The sequence below is a fragment of the Rhamphochromis sp. 'chilingali' genome (assembly GCF_963969265.1).
Source record: "Rhamphochromis sp. 'chilingali' genome assembly, chromosome: 1".
Taxonomy (NCBI): domain Eukaryota; kingdom Metazoa; phylum Chordata; class Actinopteri; order Cichliformes; family Cichlidae; genus Rhamphochromis; species Rhamphochromis sp. 'chilingali'.
This window is the reverse complement of record NC_137929.1, coordinates 51,376,377-51,394,622: the sequence shown is the minus strand read 5'-3', so window position 1 is coordinate 51,394,622 and position 18,246 is coordinate 51,376,377. Positions and strand designations below refer to the sequence as shown.

The window sequence follows — 18,246 nt, the reverse complement described above, 5'->3', positions numbered from 1 at the left end:
AATTAGATTTGCATGTATTATATAACCAACATATTTTGTGTGTGTGTGTGTGTGTGTGTGTGTGTGTGTTGATGTTTTATTGAATTTTGGTACCTTAATTTTGATTTCTGTTTTACTGTATTGTAAATGTTGCTTTATGTTACCATAACATTTGATGTCAAAGGTTGTATTGAGGGTTTACATTATTTAAAACTGCTTTGTAATACAAATTTAAAATGTTCTATTTGGCTTAATGTTTCAGGTTTCAAAAGCTAAATACTTAATGAAATATTTGTATGTGTTATATAAACAAAAATGATCATTTTCTCAAGCTTATGCTTTGTATGTCTTCCACACTCAAGTTCATTGTTTATTTCTTCAGACAATATTAGTCTGAAACCTGAAAGAAAATAAAGTGTGAACACTACTGAAGTACAGGAAACCTCCAAAATTCACAGGGATTACATTCATAGAGCACCTGCGAATTGTGAAAAACTGCAAAAAATTCCTATTTTTTATAGTTCAACCCCTAAATGTGTATTTGGGTGGCATCTTTGGGCTTTAATAGGGAAAAAGAACACAAAAGCATTCAGTGCAACACTTAAAATGCGGAACTGCATCGGCCAGAGATGCAACAACATGTTGTTGCAGCTGAAAAGACATATCAGAATCAGAGAAACTTCATTAATCCCAGAGGGAAATTGAGCATGTGAAAATGATCCAGAAATACCACCTCCTCTGGGCAGGTTAGACATTTCCTGAATATAAGAAGCTAATGAAGTGCGATACTCTGACTTCAAACATGAATTAACTTGATGCTATGTGAAGAAAGTTTCTGTAACTACTCAGTTACTCACTTACATGCATGCACGCGAGCACACACACAGACCTTGCACAGTTTAAGAGTTTGTTGGATTTTCTAATCTTTATATTTTGACATACCTGTTAACAGTTGAGATGATTTTTAAGTTCTACTGAATCTTTATAGTTAAGAGCAATTTGAAAGGTAAAAAGAATAATACATTTAATATTCATCCGTTTTTCCTCATCTTATTTGGCATAAATCAATTGTTTGTTTTAATGTGAAACTGAGGAACATTTAAATGATCACCTTAAGACAGATTAAAGAAGAAGAGCACCCTCTTGTGGCGGAACTGAAACATTCCACTGTAAATGACGCTGTCAAACTCGTGACTGATGTCATTAATCTAATCATGTTCCTGCCTGCCTTCTCCGCGCCAACCAGGCTCTACTTTGCTTGCTTTAGTTCTTAATGTTCTTCTGTCTTTCATTCTCCAATTCGTGCAATAAGCCTCCTCCCCATCTCTGTCTTATCCTGGACCCGTCCAAGCTGCAATCTTCATCTTCACTCCCATGTAGAGTCTGGGGATCCTGTCCTAAATCATGTCACCACTGGAATTATTTCTGCTTTGATGGGTCGTTGGAGTCAAATTACCAAATAGCTTAATATAGTTCAGTATCTGAAAAAAATGTTAAGTGTTAAGTTTTTCTATTGAAGTATTATTGTGGATATTGCTGGATTGTCTAATTAAACGTAGAAAAAAAAAAGAATCACTATATTTTAAGATAATTTTTAATCAGATTTTTCAGGTAGCTGTCACACCACCTTTGATGGCACGTCTCATTCTAACCTGTTAAAATAAATGAATTCTCGTTTTGCAGTGTAGTCAGGGTTACACAAAAAAGTCTTCTAACAATTAATGAAAGGAAAAAAATCCAACACGGATCTGTCAGTGAAAGCTTGTCTAATACTATCATGATAAATCTGTATTTTCTACTTTTTGTAGCTGAGGCCTTTTAATTATTATTTGTGAACCTGCTACATTAAATATTCATAAATATTTGTGTGTGTGTGTTTTAGCTCATCTCAGGAAATACCGCTCTAAATAGAAGAGCGGAACCACCACCCACCCACTTGACTTGCAAATTCAATATTATGGACCTCCAGCCATCCTTTAAACGTCTTGGAGTTCAAGTTAGTGTTTTCATTTTTTGTTTTGTTGTTGTTGTTGTTGTATTTTACAGGGAAGTTAGAGCTGGTGTTGGCGTGTCATGTGTAAGCGAATGAGAAGTAAAAGTGTAGCAATCTTTAACACACCCACCCATAGCACACACCCAAGCCCAGGTCCAAAGTCTGAAGTTGACAATTCAGTTCTCATTCAGTGTGACTGTTTTCGCAAGTCTGATCTTAAAGAGTCGCTTGTGTCTGAGGAGAGAATGATTACTTTCGAAACATTTAACTGGTTTTATTAATAACTGTGTACTGATGATGTATCATCGTCTTCTCGTGATTGCCGGTCTGTTGTCAGCTTATATAGGTAAGAAAGAGAGCCGGGTTGCTTTAAATTAACATTGCGCATGTCAAAGTTAAATTACAGTTATTCAAATGGAAACGTGACTTGAGAAACAAATTAAGCATTTCGCTGAAAGACAAAATTAATAGAACAGTTGACGGCAAAATGCTTTTTTTCTGCTGTTGGCAGAATAAGAATCACAGGAGCCAATAGATAAAACAACAAGCATGCGTTTGGATTTCTTTAAATGTCCTTATTTCTTTTTCTTTTTTTAACCGGAAAAGCCGGTTAAAGCTGGTATAGCACATCACAAGGATGTTTCAGTGTATGTACTGAGGAGATGCAAGCAGTACTGCTACTGTTTATCTTCCACTGCTATGGGAAAGTGTTTATATAAACTGCTTCACCTGATGCCGCTACCTTTTGTAAGTCAATTAGCTGGAAAATGATGTCCGATCATAATTCATCTGCATGCATGAACTGAGTGAAATGTAAAATTATAACTGTGTATAAGTTTAAAGTTCCTGAAATTACTTTTCTTTCTCATTTTTAAACAGTTTAAACATCAGCAGGTTGTCTAATGCAATAATTTGTCGCCATGTGATTCGTGTGAATAGATATTTGCATTAACATGCAGTTGAACAGGTGTACCTAAAAATTGGCTGGTGAGTGTGTACTTGTGTTATTGACATGACATGTTTATCTTAATTGAATGTCACAGTTTTCTGAGTCCTAACAAAGTGAACATATGTTTGTGTGGGACAGTGTGGGACATCTTCATATAAAAACTATACATCTTACAGGTTTGGGGTCATCCCCAGCTTACCTCATGAACTATACCTTTCCTTTTCTGTCAACAAGTGGAACAGTGTTGTTCACTGATGTGCACACCTAGTTCAACCTGTGTTTTTTTTTATTGGTGAACAATATCTTAATCATCCTAAACCAATCAGGAACACTGTGCAAACTTCACCACATGGACTCGTCCCAATAGTTGTACCATTAACCAAATACTATGCATTTCGTGTGAACCCCAACAGAAAAGTCAGTGCATATCACATGTTTATGAGGAAATCGATGAGAAATGCATTCGAGTGACTAAGCCTCCAATGTACTTGCATCACAGAAAACTACAGCTGCAATTTATGCAGCTGAGAAGATCATTAGAAATGCAGCTGATTGTAGCGTTTAAAGTGCTATGAAAAAAAAAACAGTCTTGGTGCTTTTTTTCGGTTGGGCTGTCATTAGGGTGGTAATTTTCAAATATTACCTAAATTAACTTCAATTTCAGGAGCCTTGAGGAGTCAAAAAGAATTTTAAAAATTTTAAAAGGTTTTTTTCTTCTGTTGAAGTCAAAGGTTTACCTCTATCTTTGTTGTGACAGATTTATGCCCTTACAGATTTAACATGGGGATAAAAACATATAGGTTATACTTCATTTTCTCTGTAATGTAATTGTAATCCTACTGGTCAATATGCAGAGTATTGACCAGTATTTTAAAAAGACTGGTAAATTGCAGAGTTTGCCTTGTAGCTCTCGGCTCTCTTCACCTATAACACATAGAATAATGTAAAGGAGGCAATCCAGATGGAGTTTGCACACAGCTTTATTAGTATAAATATGGTTGATTATTCCTCTTGTGGGTTTTTTTCTAGGCGGATCCCGTGCTCATGGTCAGCCACTGCACGTTCTTGCCTTTGCTGGTGGAGATGTTATTCTACCGTGCAGTTTTAATATCTCTGACAACACTGACTTTCCGACTGTTGAGTGGTCCAAGGAAGGCTTGAAGCCAGATGTTGTCTTCTTGTACCGGGATGGTTGTGAGGCCTATGAGATGAAGAATCCAGCCTTTGAGTACAGGACAAGCTTCATCGTGAAAGAGCTGAAAGATGGAAACATTTCATTACGGATCTCCAATGTGCAGGTGTCTGATGCTGGAAAGTACCAGTGCCTCATATTCCAGAAAAATGCCATCAGGAAGGTTACAAAAGTGGAGCTGGTTGTGGGTATGTCTACTAATGTTCATTTCCACATTGGTAATTCGGCTGTGAACTGTGTAGTCCACCAGCCTGAGAGTTGAATCCTTGCCCATTTATTATATGTATATTAGAGTCAGAGCTCTTAGCAGCATGTAGTTTAATTATGAAGTAAAGCTATGCACCAAGTCTTATAATAGAGGATGTGTAAGGCTATAAAAGACCCTTTTTTATAACTTACCTGTACTACATTTTTAGTTGATGCTGGGTTAGGGTTTAGAAACCAAAACTGTTCAATTAGGCTTACAATAAGACAACCGACTTTGGTTTTCCATGGTGACATAATGTAGATATTACAATCCTTTTTTTATTTTATATAACATTTTGCTTGCCATGAGTTTGGAGAGCTGTTTTATCCCATATATTTTTACCAGGATAAGCTATTCACATCATCATCATTCAGAGGACTCGTTCTTAAGCAGGACCAGGTTCCAATGCGTCCTATTGACTTGATTGAAGTTGGGATTCTTTTTCATGAACTGATCATGTTTCTCTTTCATTGCAAGGAAAATAATAATAATAATAATAATAAATTTTATTTATGAGCACCTTTCAAGTCACCCAAGGACACTTTACAATAGGATAAAACACTTAGTAAAACAATGGCAGAATAAGAACAATAAAATAAAGCACAAGATAAAATGAACAAACAGTGGATTCACAGTGAATATGCAGATTTGAACAGATGAGTTTTGAGTTGGGATTTAAACTGGGGGAGAGAACCAATATTTCTTATTTCAGGGGGCAGAGAATTCCACAGCCTGGGAGCAGAGCAGCTGAAAGCTCTGCTTCCCATGGTGGTGAGGCGGAAGGAAGGAAGGAAGGCTTGTTAATGCCACTTTTTTACCCTTCCTGGATTACATTGGTATCATTTACATGAATGCCTCTGCTCACTATCTTCATCTGTTGTATTCTGTCCATCATGGGGCGTTAAGATTTATAACTGGCTGTAAACTTTTAGCTCACCACTGTGGTCTATGTTCACTGGTTGACTGGTCCTCATTGGCAGCATGGTTCATTGGTATCATTTTATCTATCAATCTTTTTCTCCTTTACTGACCTTTTATTTATCAGAGTACATGTTTAGTCATAGACTGCAGCGTTGGGACATCATTACATTTACTGTTCCAATAAGTTTATACGGAGCTGGGAAAGAGGGCATTCTCCTTTTCTGCCCCATCTTCATGGAATACATTACAGAGTGATTTGAAGATCTCTTAATTGATTTCAATTGCAGACTTCAAAAGATGTAGAAATGTTTTTTTGTGAAATCATCAGTGGGAACGTGTTCTTGTTTTTGATATAACTGTGCACATTAGATAAATTTAGCTATTTTATTGTTTTCATTTTAATACTATCGTTATACGGTGCATGTTAAAAAGCAAACAAAGAGTATTATATTAGCGGTTAATGTGGAAATCAGAGGCATTAGGTGTGGAGGACAGTCATGAACTATATTCAGAATCACCTTGTTTTTTGGTTAATTCATTCATTTGATCTTAATGGCCCACAAAATATTATCTTTTTCTGAGTCATTTTTTAAGCTTGAAGTACAGCAACAGATTCATATCTTCTACCAAGCCTCTTAGTTCAAAGTATAGATATAGATCTGACTATATGGTCAGGTGTGGCATTGCAGAGAGAACTGGTTTGTTATTAACCTCATGACAATTGCCCAACAGTGAATTGGTCTGCAAAAACATATCCAGTATTTCCCCACCTTGTTTAATCTTTGCCAGTGTTGAATGAAGTGTTTCCTCAATGACTAAAAATGGCAACACAACCAAAACCATGATAATACCTCTACCATGTTTATCAGTTAAATTTTGGTCTTGGTGTGTTATGAAACATCCAAGTATTTTGTTAGTTGAATTTGAAATTAAAACGTGCGTGCTGACCTTTAAACAGCACCAGCCATATCTAGTGTTTAGTCTTAAAGATGGTCATATAACCAGCTATATTTAGTTTCTTGCTGTTGCTTTTTACTACTTGACAGAATTGCATATTTTATGATATTAATGATATTTGATAAATATGGGATCTAAGGTCCTGCAAAAGTTGGCATAATTAAAGATTGGTTCACACAAAATACATTTCCTTTCCACAGGGCACAGAATTAGTTTTTTCGGATGAAGGGACACCTTGACAAACCACAGTCATCTACTTTGGCTTGGCTCCATGTAGCTTTTGTAAAAAAGTAGTTTACTTAATGAAAAGCACAGCTTCTTAAAATTATTGTACGGTTAAAGACCCTTTCAACAATAATAACCTTGAGACAACTGTTACTGTGATTTGTCACCATATACAGTGGCTTGCAAAAGTATTCGCCTCCTTGAACTTTCCCACATTTTGTCACATTACAGCCACAAACATGAATCAATTTTATTGGAATTCCACGTGAAAGACCAACACAAAGTGGTGTAAACATGAGAAGTGGAACGAAAATCACACATGATTCCAAACATTTTTTACAAATAAATAACTGCAAAGTGGGGTGTGCGTAATTATTCAGCCCCCTTTGGTCTGAGTGCAGTCAGTTGCCCATAGACATTGCCTGATGAGTGCTAATGACTAAATAGAGTGCACCTGTGTGTAATCTAATGTCAGTACAAAATACAGCTGCTCTGTGACGGCCTCAGAGGTTGTTTAAGAGAATATTGGGAGCAACAACACCATGAAGTCCAAAGAACACACCAGACAGGTCAGGGATAAAGTTACTGAGAAATTTAAAGCAGGCTTAGGCTACAAAAAGATTTCCCAAGCCTTGAACATCCCACGGAGCACTGTTCAAGCGATCATTCAGAAATGGAAGTATGGCACAACTGTAAACCTACCAAGACAAGGCCGTCCACCTAAACTCACAGGCCGAACAAGGAGAGCGCTGATCAGAAATGCAGCCAAGAGGCCCATGGTGACTCTGGACGAGCTGCAGAGATCTACAGCTCAGGTGGGGGAATCTGTCAATAGGACAACTATTAGTCGTGCACTGCACAAAGTTGGCCTTTATGGAAGAGTGGCAAGAAGAAAGCCATTGTTAACAGAAAACCATAAGAAGTCCTGTTTGCAGTTTGTCACAAGCCATGTGGGGGACACAGCAAACATGTGGAAGAAGGTGCTCTGGTCAGATGAGACCAAAATGGAACTTTTTGGCCAAACTGCAAAACACTATGTGTGGCGGAAAACTAACACTGCACATCACTCTGAACACACCATCCCCACTGTCAAATATGGTGGTGGCAGCATCATGCTCTGGGGGTGCTTCTCTTCAGCAGGGACAGGGAAGCTATTCGGAGTTGATGGGAAGATGGATGGAGCCAAATACAGGGCAATCTTGGAAGAAAACCTCTTGGAGTCTGCAAAAGACTTGAGACTGGGGTGGAGGTTCACCTTCCAGCAGGACAACGACCCTAAACATAAAGCCAGGGCAACAATGGAGTGGTTTAAAATAAAACATATCCATGTGTTCGAATGGCCCAGTCAAAGTCCAGATCTAAATCCAATCGAGAATCTGTGGCAAGATCTGAAAACTGCTGTTCACAAACGCTGTCCATCTAATCTGACTGAGCTGGAGCTGTTTTGCAAAGAAGAATGGGCAAAGATTTCAGTCTGTAGATGTGCAAAGCTGGTAGAGACAGACCCTAAAAGACTGGCAGCTGTAATTGCAGCAAAAGGTGGTTCTACAAAGTATTGACTCAGGGGGCTGAATAATTACACACACCCCACTTTGCAGTTATTTATTTGTAAAAAATGTTTGGAATCATGTATGATTTTCGTTCCACTTCTCACGTGTACACCACTTTGTGTTGGTCTTTCACGTGGAATTCCAATAAAATTGATTCATGTTTGTGGCTGTAATGTGACAAAATGTGGAAAAGTTCAAGGGGGCCGAATACTTTTGCAAGCTACTGCAAATAATTGAATTGTTTAACAGCAGTTTTTATGGGATATGTGTCACTTAGAGTGCCTTTCATTCTTCTTCAGAAGCAAGTTCTATAAAAAAGATTTAGGATTAGACATCATATATTTTAGTATAAAAACAAGAGTAGAACAAGCAAGAAATTAGGATACATGTGTGGCAGATACATAAATCTGTTTTTGTTGTTTTTACAGTGGCTGTTTCGGAGCCAAAGCTTTCGGTGATTTCAGTGGAGGGCGGTGACATAGCTCTGCATTGCGAAGGAAACTGCTGGCTGCCAGAGCCTCAGATAACATTTCTGGATGACAAAGGAAAAAAGATCTCTGAGGAAAATCCAAAAAGAGAACAAGATGCCCGTGGATGTTTCACTGTGACACGAAGAGCCACTCTGCAAAGAGCTACCAGCAGGTTATACATATATACTTATACTTTCTAAAACATCTATAAAGTGGTTTAGAAATGAGGAAACAAAATATTCATCTTGGCATTAATTTTTTTACAGTACTCTGCAAAACATTTGAACCTCTCTCTTTCTATTCTGCCAGGAAAATGGTAAAACACAGCTTTAAAAAATAATTCTTTTGCAGGACACTTCACACAATGAAAAGGTCACGGTCCACAAGGACACTTTTTCCCATATAAATGAAGACTGGCTCAAGACTTTTGCACAATACTACAGATGATGTTTTTACTAACCACCTAACAGTAAAATGAGCTTTTCACTAATATAGCACTAATTATGTCATTTAGTGTCACCTGCAGAGTTCATCAACCAGAGTTTAACCTGACAAGGGAAACAACAATCCTCATACCAGGTATGCAGGGACTTCACTGTGACATGTGTACATCTTACACCTAAAATCATGTTTTATTTGCATTTTTCATCCACGATAGGTTTATGTTTTAGAGTATTTTATATTTTCAAAATATTCCAAGTTATTTATAAAACCGCACAGTGATATGTCATTTTAGCTGGCTGTATGAAATCTGATCTTCAAATGGTTGTCATCACCATTGGAGGAACAGCTGGGTTTCTCTTAGCTGCAGCTGGACTGATTGCTCTTTTGTTTAAGCCATGTGGCAAATTTGGTAAGTAACAGTTCTCAACTAAAAGACGAAAAAAAAAACCAGTGCTACAGCAAGGCAAGCCACGGAGCCATATACTTTTATATATACTGAGCAGCTTAGACATATTTTATAGTGAGGTATGTCCAGTGATCAGTAATCAGTGTTGGGGAAGTGCACACACTGATTCTTAATAACATTATGACCACTGATTTTGTCTTCATCATAGCACCTGTTAGTGGGTGGGAAACATTATGGAGCAAGTGAACATTTTGCCCTCAGAGTTGATGTTAGAATTAGAGAAAATTGGCAAGTCTAAGAAATTGTAATGGTTAGGCTAGTCAGAGTATTTCCAAAACTGCAGATCTTGTGCGGTGTTTCTAGTCTGGAGTGGTCAAAATCTATGAAAAATGGTCCAAGAAAGGAACAGTGGTGAACCAGCAACACGATCATAGGTGGCCAAGGTTCACTAATTGTTGTGGGAAACACGAGCTGGTCTGTCTGGTCCAATCAAACAGACACACTACTGTAGTTCAAATTGCAAAATAAGTTAATGCCTGTTCTGATAGAAAGGTGTAAGAACACACGGTGCATTGCAGTTGCATAAGGGGCTGCATAGCCAAAGACCAGTCAGGGTGGCAGTGCTGACCACTGTCCAGCACTGAAAGCACCAACAATAAACGTATGAGCATCAGAACTGCACCATAGAGCAATGGAAGAAATGGCCAGCTGGATGGCCAGCTTTGTTTGTGTTGCTTACCTGGGGAACGCCTGGTATCATGGAGAAGAGCAAGCTGTCAGAGGCAATGTGATGCTTTGGACAATGTTCTGTTGGGAAACCTTGGGTCCTGCCATCCATGTAGATGTTATTTCGATGTACCACCTGCCTAAACATTCTTGTAGACAATCCCCCTTTCATGTGAAAGGTGTTCCCTGATAACTGTGGGACCTTTTGGCAGGAAAATGCACCTTACCACAAAGCAAAAATGGTTCAGGAATGGTTTGAGGAGCCCAACAATAAATTTGGGGTGTTGACTTGCCCTTCAAATTCCCCAGATCTCATTCCAATCTGTTTGTCTGTTTGACATGCTGGACAAATAAGTCCTGGGAATTCCTTTCCCAAAACAGTGATTGGGAAAGTGTTTTCTGAAGTCATAAATAAAGTGAAAAGCAGGCTAATTCTCTTGTAGCTGTATACATTTTGGTTTCTTTCTACAACTAGATTATTCAGCTGATTTATTTTATTTTATTTTACAGCTATTGTAAAGCAGCTAGAGACAAAGGAGTCATCAGATCGAAGTATAACGTGTGAAAGCTACCACCTACTGACAACGGACAACTTGGTAAATGGCCACAATGGGCAGATGAATGAGTTTCTTATGGATGATGAGACCATAAAAATACAGAACAACAAAGTTACTCACTACGACAGGGCAACAATTGTTCGACGCCATTCCACAACCACAGGAGATGTTCCAAAACCCTCACAATTATTCTTAAATCATAGCCCTGACATTAACAACGTCACCAGTGTGTACAATCCAAACCCATCTTCAGCTTCAACCAGCATTAACACTACAAAATCTGGCAACTTACTCAAAAGCAGGGGTTCGAAAATTGTTATCAAAAGACAAGACAGCTTTCCAGACCCTGGTCACGTATCTCAAAGAAACCACCGTATGTACAGCAGTCCAGATATTTTACAACTACATTCACCAACATCCAACCCTTCTTCTGCTCTCAGTAGCCACCAGATGATCAACTCCAGTGTCTCACCGCATCGAAGCACCCGCCATCCTCAGCGTAGACACTCCTCAGTACTTCCACATTTAGCAGAATTCAATAACCATCACAACCTCCTGAGAAATTTACCTGAAGGAGATGAACAGAAAGGTTTATTAAGAAATGAAAACAAAAGGAAACATAAATTGTACTAGAATAAGTGCATGGCAAGGTAATGCTCACTTGGTTCAAATGATTGAAACTCCTTAACTGAGCAATAGGTGCTGAAATTTAACACCAGTGACTGATGCGTGGAGTAGGAGCTTGACAGTCAGCTGCAGTGACGTGAGTATTGCACTGGCTGTTGTGGTGCCTCGGTGTTGTTGGAAAAGGGGGGATCTTGGCATCACTGCTTAGATTGTTACCTCTAGATAAGAGTTCAAATAAGTAGTAGAAAAATGGAATTTAAAAGAACTGAGCCAGCCCGGTGGTGTATTTCCAGAAAACTAAGCTAGTCCTACAGAATCAGAATCAGAATACTTTATTAATCACTAAGGAAAGTATGTAAGAGATACAGGTCTTTGATTTTTTTTTTTTTGCATTACCATTTGCAAAATCACAGAGACCATGATGCTTTACCATGATTTGGGGGAAAAAACAAAATGTTCTGTGCTAAAATTAGCATGGATATAGGAGATCTTTTCCAAGAATCTAAATCAAGTAAGCTCACTCTCTTCTTTTTTTTTAAATTGTTATTGAATTATTGTATATATCATGATGTATTCATCCTGCTCATACATTAACCTTTTTGTTCTTTAATTAAAAATATTTCCAGGTTGTTGCATAAAATGTGCAAAAGGGTATCTTTGTATTTCTGTAATTGAAACGTTATATTTGCTAAACTTGGACAGTGAGCTCGGTTTCAGTGGCTCATGTAAAAATGTTTGTCATCTATCATCTGTAATCCCAAATGATATCATTTTTGTTTGGTGATGTTTTTGCACAAGGGCATGCATTCATTTAAGTTATTATTAAAATGTAACTTTCCACCAACTTCACCCAGCTGTGAAAGTAGTTTACAAATCTCTCAGCACAATGTCCCAACAAAGTCCTGCATTCTAATATGATTTTCTCAAATATGTTTATAACTCGTATGTGTGTGTGTGTGTGTGTGTGTGTGTGTGTGTGCGTGTGTGTGTGTGTGTGTGCGTGTGTGTGCGTGCGTGCGTGCCCCACAAGCCCATCTTTGATGATACCAGCCCAAACCAGTACTCCACCTCCACCTTGCTGGCGTCTGAGTCGGACTGGAGCTCTCTGCCCTTTACCAATCCAGCCACGGGCCCATCCATCTGGCCCATCAAGACTCACTCTCATTTCATCAGTCCATAAAACCTTAGAAAAACCAGTCTTGAGATATTTCTTGGCCCAGTCTTGACGTTTCAGCTTGTGTGTCTTGTTCAGTGGTGGTCGTCTTTCAGCCTTTCTTACCTTGGCCATGTTTCTGAGTATTGCACACCTTGTGCTTTTGGGCACTCCAGTGATGTTGCAGCTCTGAAATATGGCCAAACTGGTGGCAAGTGGCATCTTGGCAGCTGCACGCTTGACTTTTCTCAGTTCATGGGCAGTTATTTTGCGCCTTGGTTTTTCCACACGCTTCTTGCGACCCTGTTGACTATTTTGAATGAAACGCTTGATTGTTCGATGATCACGCTTCAGAAGCTTTGCAGTTTTGAAACTGCTGCATCCCTCTGCAAGATATCTCACTATTTTTGACTTTTCTGAGCCTGTCAAGTCCTTCTGTTGACCCATTTTGCCAAAGGAAAGGACGTTGCCTAATAATTATGCACACCTGATATAGGGTGTTGATGTCATTAGACCACACCCCTTCTCATTACAGAGATGCACATCACCTAATATGCTTAACCCTTTAGAGCTGGTCGGAGCGGGCACGCTCTGTTTTGCGTAACTATTTTTAAATCCCGGTAGCTCTGCAACCACGTAAGCTAGCGCAATAATTTTTTTTGCATATGAAACCGGAGGAGTTGTACTTACATCTTATGCCATCAGCTTGTCCTAAGTCACAGTTTCCTTCCACATATAGCTTTGCAAAAACTGCATAAAAAGCACTTGCAGGAACAAAAACATAATATTCCAGAAACACGCTTTGCCGATCCGATCAGCTGTTCATAACACTTCCTACGTTGGAATAGACGTCAGCGCAAACTTTTGCATTTCCGCCATTACCTGCCCGAAACCGGAAGTGACGTCATTTTCGAGGAAATGTAGTTTTTTTTTACCATCAGGGCCTCAGGCCCAATACTGGTGTTTTTAAAAGTTATGTTTGACTTTATGACTTTCTGTGTCGTTTCTGGGATGCTTAGGACTCATATTGCACTGCTGGAAATAGTTTATTTTGATGCATATGCTGCTTTTTTGCAAATTTGCACTATAATATTTATTTTCGTTTTTCCTGCAGTGTATAAAAATTGGTGTATTTCAAAAATAAAACTATGAAGACACTCAAAATAAATTTCCTGTGGTGGGAAACTATTTTGTGCAACTTTTTTTTATTTACAGTTTTGAGGGATAAGCCTCTTAAATTTCTCTAACTAGAAATATATGTTAAAAAAACAAAAACGATTTTCAATTTTTTTGTAGTTTATTGCACTTTTTTGCAATTTATGTAATTACTATGCATGTAATGAATACATATTATTAAAATCTGGGCTATAATGGTTGTATTGATGTATAGCAACTTGAAATGCTCCCAAAAATGGCTCCACAGCATGTAAAAATATAATATAAGCTCTGGCGGACTTGGTTCTATGGTAGGTCTTAAAGGGTTAATTGGTAGTGGGCTTTCGAGCCTATACAGCTTGGAGTAAGACAACATGCATGAAGAGGATGATGTGGACAAAATACTCATTTGCCTAATAATTCTGCACTCCCTGTATTTATATATAAACATATATAAATAAAACCACTTTTTTTACATTAGTAATTCCTTTTGTGCATAATTTTGTATTGTTGTTAATAATAAATTAATTAAAGCAACAAAACAACCTGGAGAGCTGGTTGGGAGCCGAAAGAGCCGGTTCTCTAAAAAGAGCCAGAAATCCCATCACTAGTAGCTCATAAATCAGCCCACAAAGCAGCTGATATTAACTCTTAGATCCACGAGTGACTGGACTCTACATTCTTAAGTAAGTTAGTCAAACATTGCTGTTTTCTTGCCTTATCTGCTCGCTGTTTTAAATTGTGACAAACTACCTGTTTCGAGCTACAATCGCTACACACATACTGTTTACTTTACAACTTTACGACCTTTGTTTCTAGGAAACTTATGATACCTATCGGAGCATCATTTTTGACCCACTTACACATTTAAGGGTTAAGGTGGCTGCTCACATCTTGTAAAAAAGATAAATTGGTGTAAGGGAGATCAAAAACAAGTAATGGATATCAAACCAGCATTTATATGCATTAAAACAGATAATACTGTTGATATATGATTGCATTACTTGCATAGGCAACTTCTTGGGTTGTTTTATAGTTTGGTGTACTTTCCCCGAAATAAAATCGATGCATTTAGTAAGCAGGTCAGTTGCATTAATCAAATCAATCGCATGCCATGATAACTGTTGATGAGCAAACACATTTCGATGTGTTTCCCGCAGCAGCTGCCATCAAACAAAACAACCACGCCTACCAAAATCTTCAGGAAGTGAGAGATCAGCGTCTGTTTTTCTGTTAGTTGGTGTTGACACAGGATGCAGTTAACACCATTCTGCCTGATGCTGAGTGAGTACAAAATTCAACATTTAAGGATATTTTGAACAATTTTGTACAATTTTTTTTTTCTTATAATCCATCATTATCCCTGCTTACACTTTTATTTCTTAAACACTGCTTTTATTCGGTCCTTAATAAATTATTTTCGTTCTGTTTTTTTTTTGGTTGTTGTTTTTTTGTTTGTTTTTTTAATTTTCACCCTTTTCTTGTCTCTTTCTCTCTCCCTTCCTTCCCTACAGCCTGTCTTCAGGTCAACCCTGACAGGTCTCAGTTCTTCAGGTATGACAACATCTCTTTGAGCTGTGGCGAACAGTTGAACAACACTGGTTGGAAAGTGAAGAGGAAAACGCTCGCAGGGGGGACCAGACCCTGCTCCTCTGGCTGGGGCTATGCCTCCTCGGGTTCGACTTGCATCATCGGACAAACCTACCCACCAGACAGCGGCGTGTACTGGTGTGAGTCTGTCAGTGGGGAGCAGAGCAATGTGGTCAACATTACCATTACTGGTATGAATAACACTACGTTAAGTTCTGCTATGCAACATTTAAACTTAAAGTCACACTTATTAAGGCTGATCATTTAGAAACGAAGCAAAGAAAACCTATAAAAATGACAAATCTTGATTTTCTGCATTTTCCAAAGATCAGCCTGTGATTCTGGAGAGTCCTGCCCTTCCCGTGTCCGAGGGAGCCACTGTAACACTGCATTGTACACCTGAGACAAAGTCCTTCAACCAGTTTTTTGATTTCTATAAAGATGGCCACTGCATCAAAAGGAACTCCACAGGAGAAATCACCATTAAAAGGGTTTCTAAATCTGATGAAGGACTCTATAAATGCAGCATTTCAGGAGGTGAAGAATCACTAGGCAGCTGGCTGGCAGTTGATGGTGAGCAACAAAAATCCCATCACATACACAATGTTGAGCAATTTAAAATTTTTAAGCATTTTAAGAAAAAAGAAATTTAAAAAAATGGCTGCTATAAACTCCAAAATTTGCATATTTGTCTGTGTTTTGTACATCTGCAAATGATGAGGAGAGAAAAACATTCTACCCCTAAAAAAGACACAATTAAAGAAAACATGTATTTAATAAAGCATTTAAATGTATAATTTCCATGTTCATCTCTTTACAGCTTCATCTCAGGAGTTTCCTTCATCTACATCTGCAGCTGAACCGGCCGCTCCCTGCTCTTTTTCTGTCTTAAGACTAGTATTTCACCTGTTGGTGGGAACGCCTTACCTGGTGTCCACTGTTCTACTGGGGCTTATATACCGAGACAGGAGGAGAGGTAAAGTAAACCCTGCAAGTGTGTAAGAGGTATTTCTTATCAGATTGGGTTATAACAACAACAACATGTGCTATCTGCTAGTAAACTATTTTCTGGAGGCTTTTGTTTGTTGTCAGTGACAATTTCTGTCAATCAAAACTGTTGTCTGAAAATAGAATGTTACATAAAATAGATATGTCATCTATTGTTGATTATTTTGTTGTCTTCATTTTTTTTTGCATATTTGGCACAGTGACATGCATCAAATCATTAAGAAAATAATAGTCCAATGTATCCAAACCTCTTCATTTTAAGAATTTCCTTAAACAGAACCTTTGTGACAAAGTGAATCAGCCTAAAGATTACAAAAAGCAACAGATCATGCCACAATCTACAGGAACACCGCAAGCGAGGTCACAAAACACCATCTAAAGAACTGCAGCCTTCACTTGGTTCAGTAAAAGTCATAATTCATGATTCAACAATAAGAGAATGGATACGAATTGTATTCATGGGAGAGTTCTAAGTAAATCACTGCTAACCAAAAAGAAAGGCTCATCTCACAGTGTCAAAAACATCTCCATGATCCCCAAAACCTTTGGCAAAATAATGTCTGGACTCACAAGACCAAAGTTTTTGGAAGGTTTTCTCATCTCACCTTTTCTCAGCATAAGAAGATCATCATGCCATCAGTCAAACAAGGTGGTGGTAGTGTGATAGTCTGGGACAACTTTGCTGCTCCAAGACCCGGACATCTTACCATAATTGATGGAACCATGAATTCTCCTCTCTACCAGAAGGCCCAGCCATCAGATTAAGCTTTTATATACATATATATATATATATATATATATATATATATATGCACACAAAATTTCTCCACAGCAATGTCACAGGCTCACTGCCAAATGTTTGATTCCGCCCTTACTGCCAAGTAACTATTAGCTCTGAAACATTTAAGTGTGACAAATATCAGTAAAAGAAAGAAAAACATTGAAAATGGAATGCAAATCCTTTTGTTTCTCTGTACTGTACGTATAATTTGGCCACTAATTCAAATTCAATTCATAAAAGTCTTCATAAAAGTGGCTGTAGCGGTAGAGCTGGTCATCTACTGATTGGAAGGTTCGTGGTTCGATTCTTGGCTTCCCCCAAGTCTGCATGCCAAATATCCTTGAGCAAGATGCTAACCCCATGTTGCTCTCCGATGCATCCATCGAGTGTGACTGTGTATGAATGTTAGATAGGCTAACAGCTTGGAAAAAGTGATTGGGTGAATGAATTATTTGTATAAAGCACCTTGAGTGCTCAATTAGACTAGAAAAGCACTATATAAGAACCAGTCCATTTACATTAATGCACAATTTTAGAATTCATAAAAGGGAGGCTTTTGGAAACTGTTTGGTTTCAGCGCTTACATCAAATAATCAAATCATCCATGCCTAACTGTGTAATGTCATCCTCCTTTTGTTGATATGATGGCAATGGATAATACTCCTTAAAATCTAATGCCGTATTTGTAGTTCACTCTACGATATATTGACTATATGTGTGTGTGTGTGGGTGTTGCTGTGTGTGAAGTTGGAAATAGAGATAAAGGAAAGTAGATATGTTCGTTTTCTTATGTCAAATATAACATTTGTATGTTCGTTTTCACATTACACATGTTTTAATGGTTGCCGGAGGGCTTTAACTTTTAATTTTTACATTTTTAAATTTTATTTCCTGTCTGGCTTTATCATTTTACAGTATTAACTGAAGGTGGACGGCCTCCACAACATAATTCTTGGTTATAAGAACTAATAATCTGGTTTCAAATGGTGCTACAAAAGTGTGAATTTGAGCTTTCATAATGAGACTTTATAAATCATCGGTTGATCTCACGGTGGTCATGTCCATTTTTTTATACTGTGCTCATGAGCAATAGATGTTATTGGTAGAAAAAAGTCTGTTCTTTAGGTGCCACGTTATTATAAAGCAGCCATGTTTTTTCTGGTGAACTGTGTTTTGACACCAGCTGCTGAGGTTATTGAGGTTTGCAGGTAAATTCCAAAGTTACAATGTGGTATTGCAGGTGACCTTTGACAAACAAGTTACTTCTAGAAAAATGAGGCAATCTTGATCTGATTAAAAACCTTTTACTGCTGTTT

General features: G+C 38.0%; 1 protein-coding gene across 1 annotated transcript; it reads left to right on the top strand.

Annotated features, from left to right (window-relative positions):
* Positions 1-3,749: 3,749 nt before the first annotated feature.
* Positions 3,750-16,914, top strand: LOC308408534 (uncharacterized protein; the record flags this gene model as incomplete). Its single annotated transcript, XM_080900858.1, has 9 exons — positions 3,750-4,301; positions 8,442-8,655; positions 8,998-9,062; positions 9,220-9,336; positions 10,570-11,205; positions 15,066-15,332; positions 15,469-15,714; positions 15,962-16,122; positions 16,765-16,914. The coding sequence occupies exons 1-9, from the start codon at positions 4,130-4,132 to the stop codon at positions 16,912-16,914; spliced, it is 2,028 nt and encodes a 675-aa protein (XP_080756984.1). The 5' UTR covers positions 3,750-4,129.
* Positions 16,915-18,246: the final 1,332 nt, after the last annotated feature.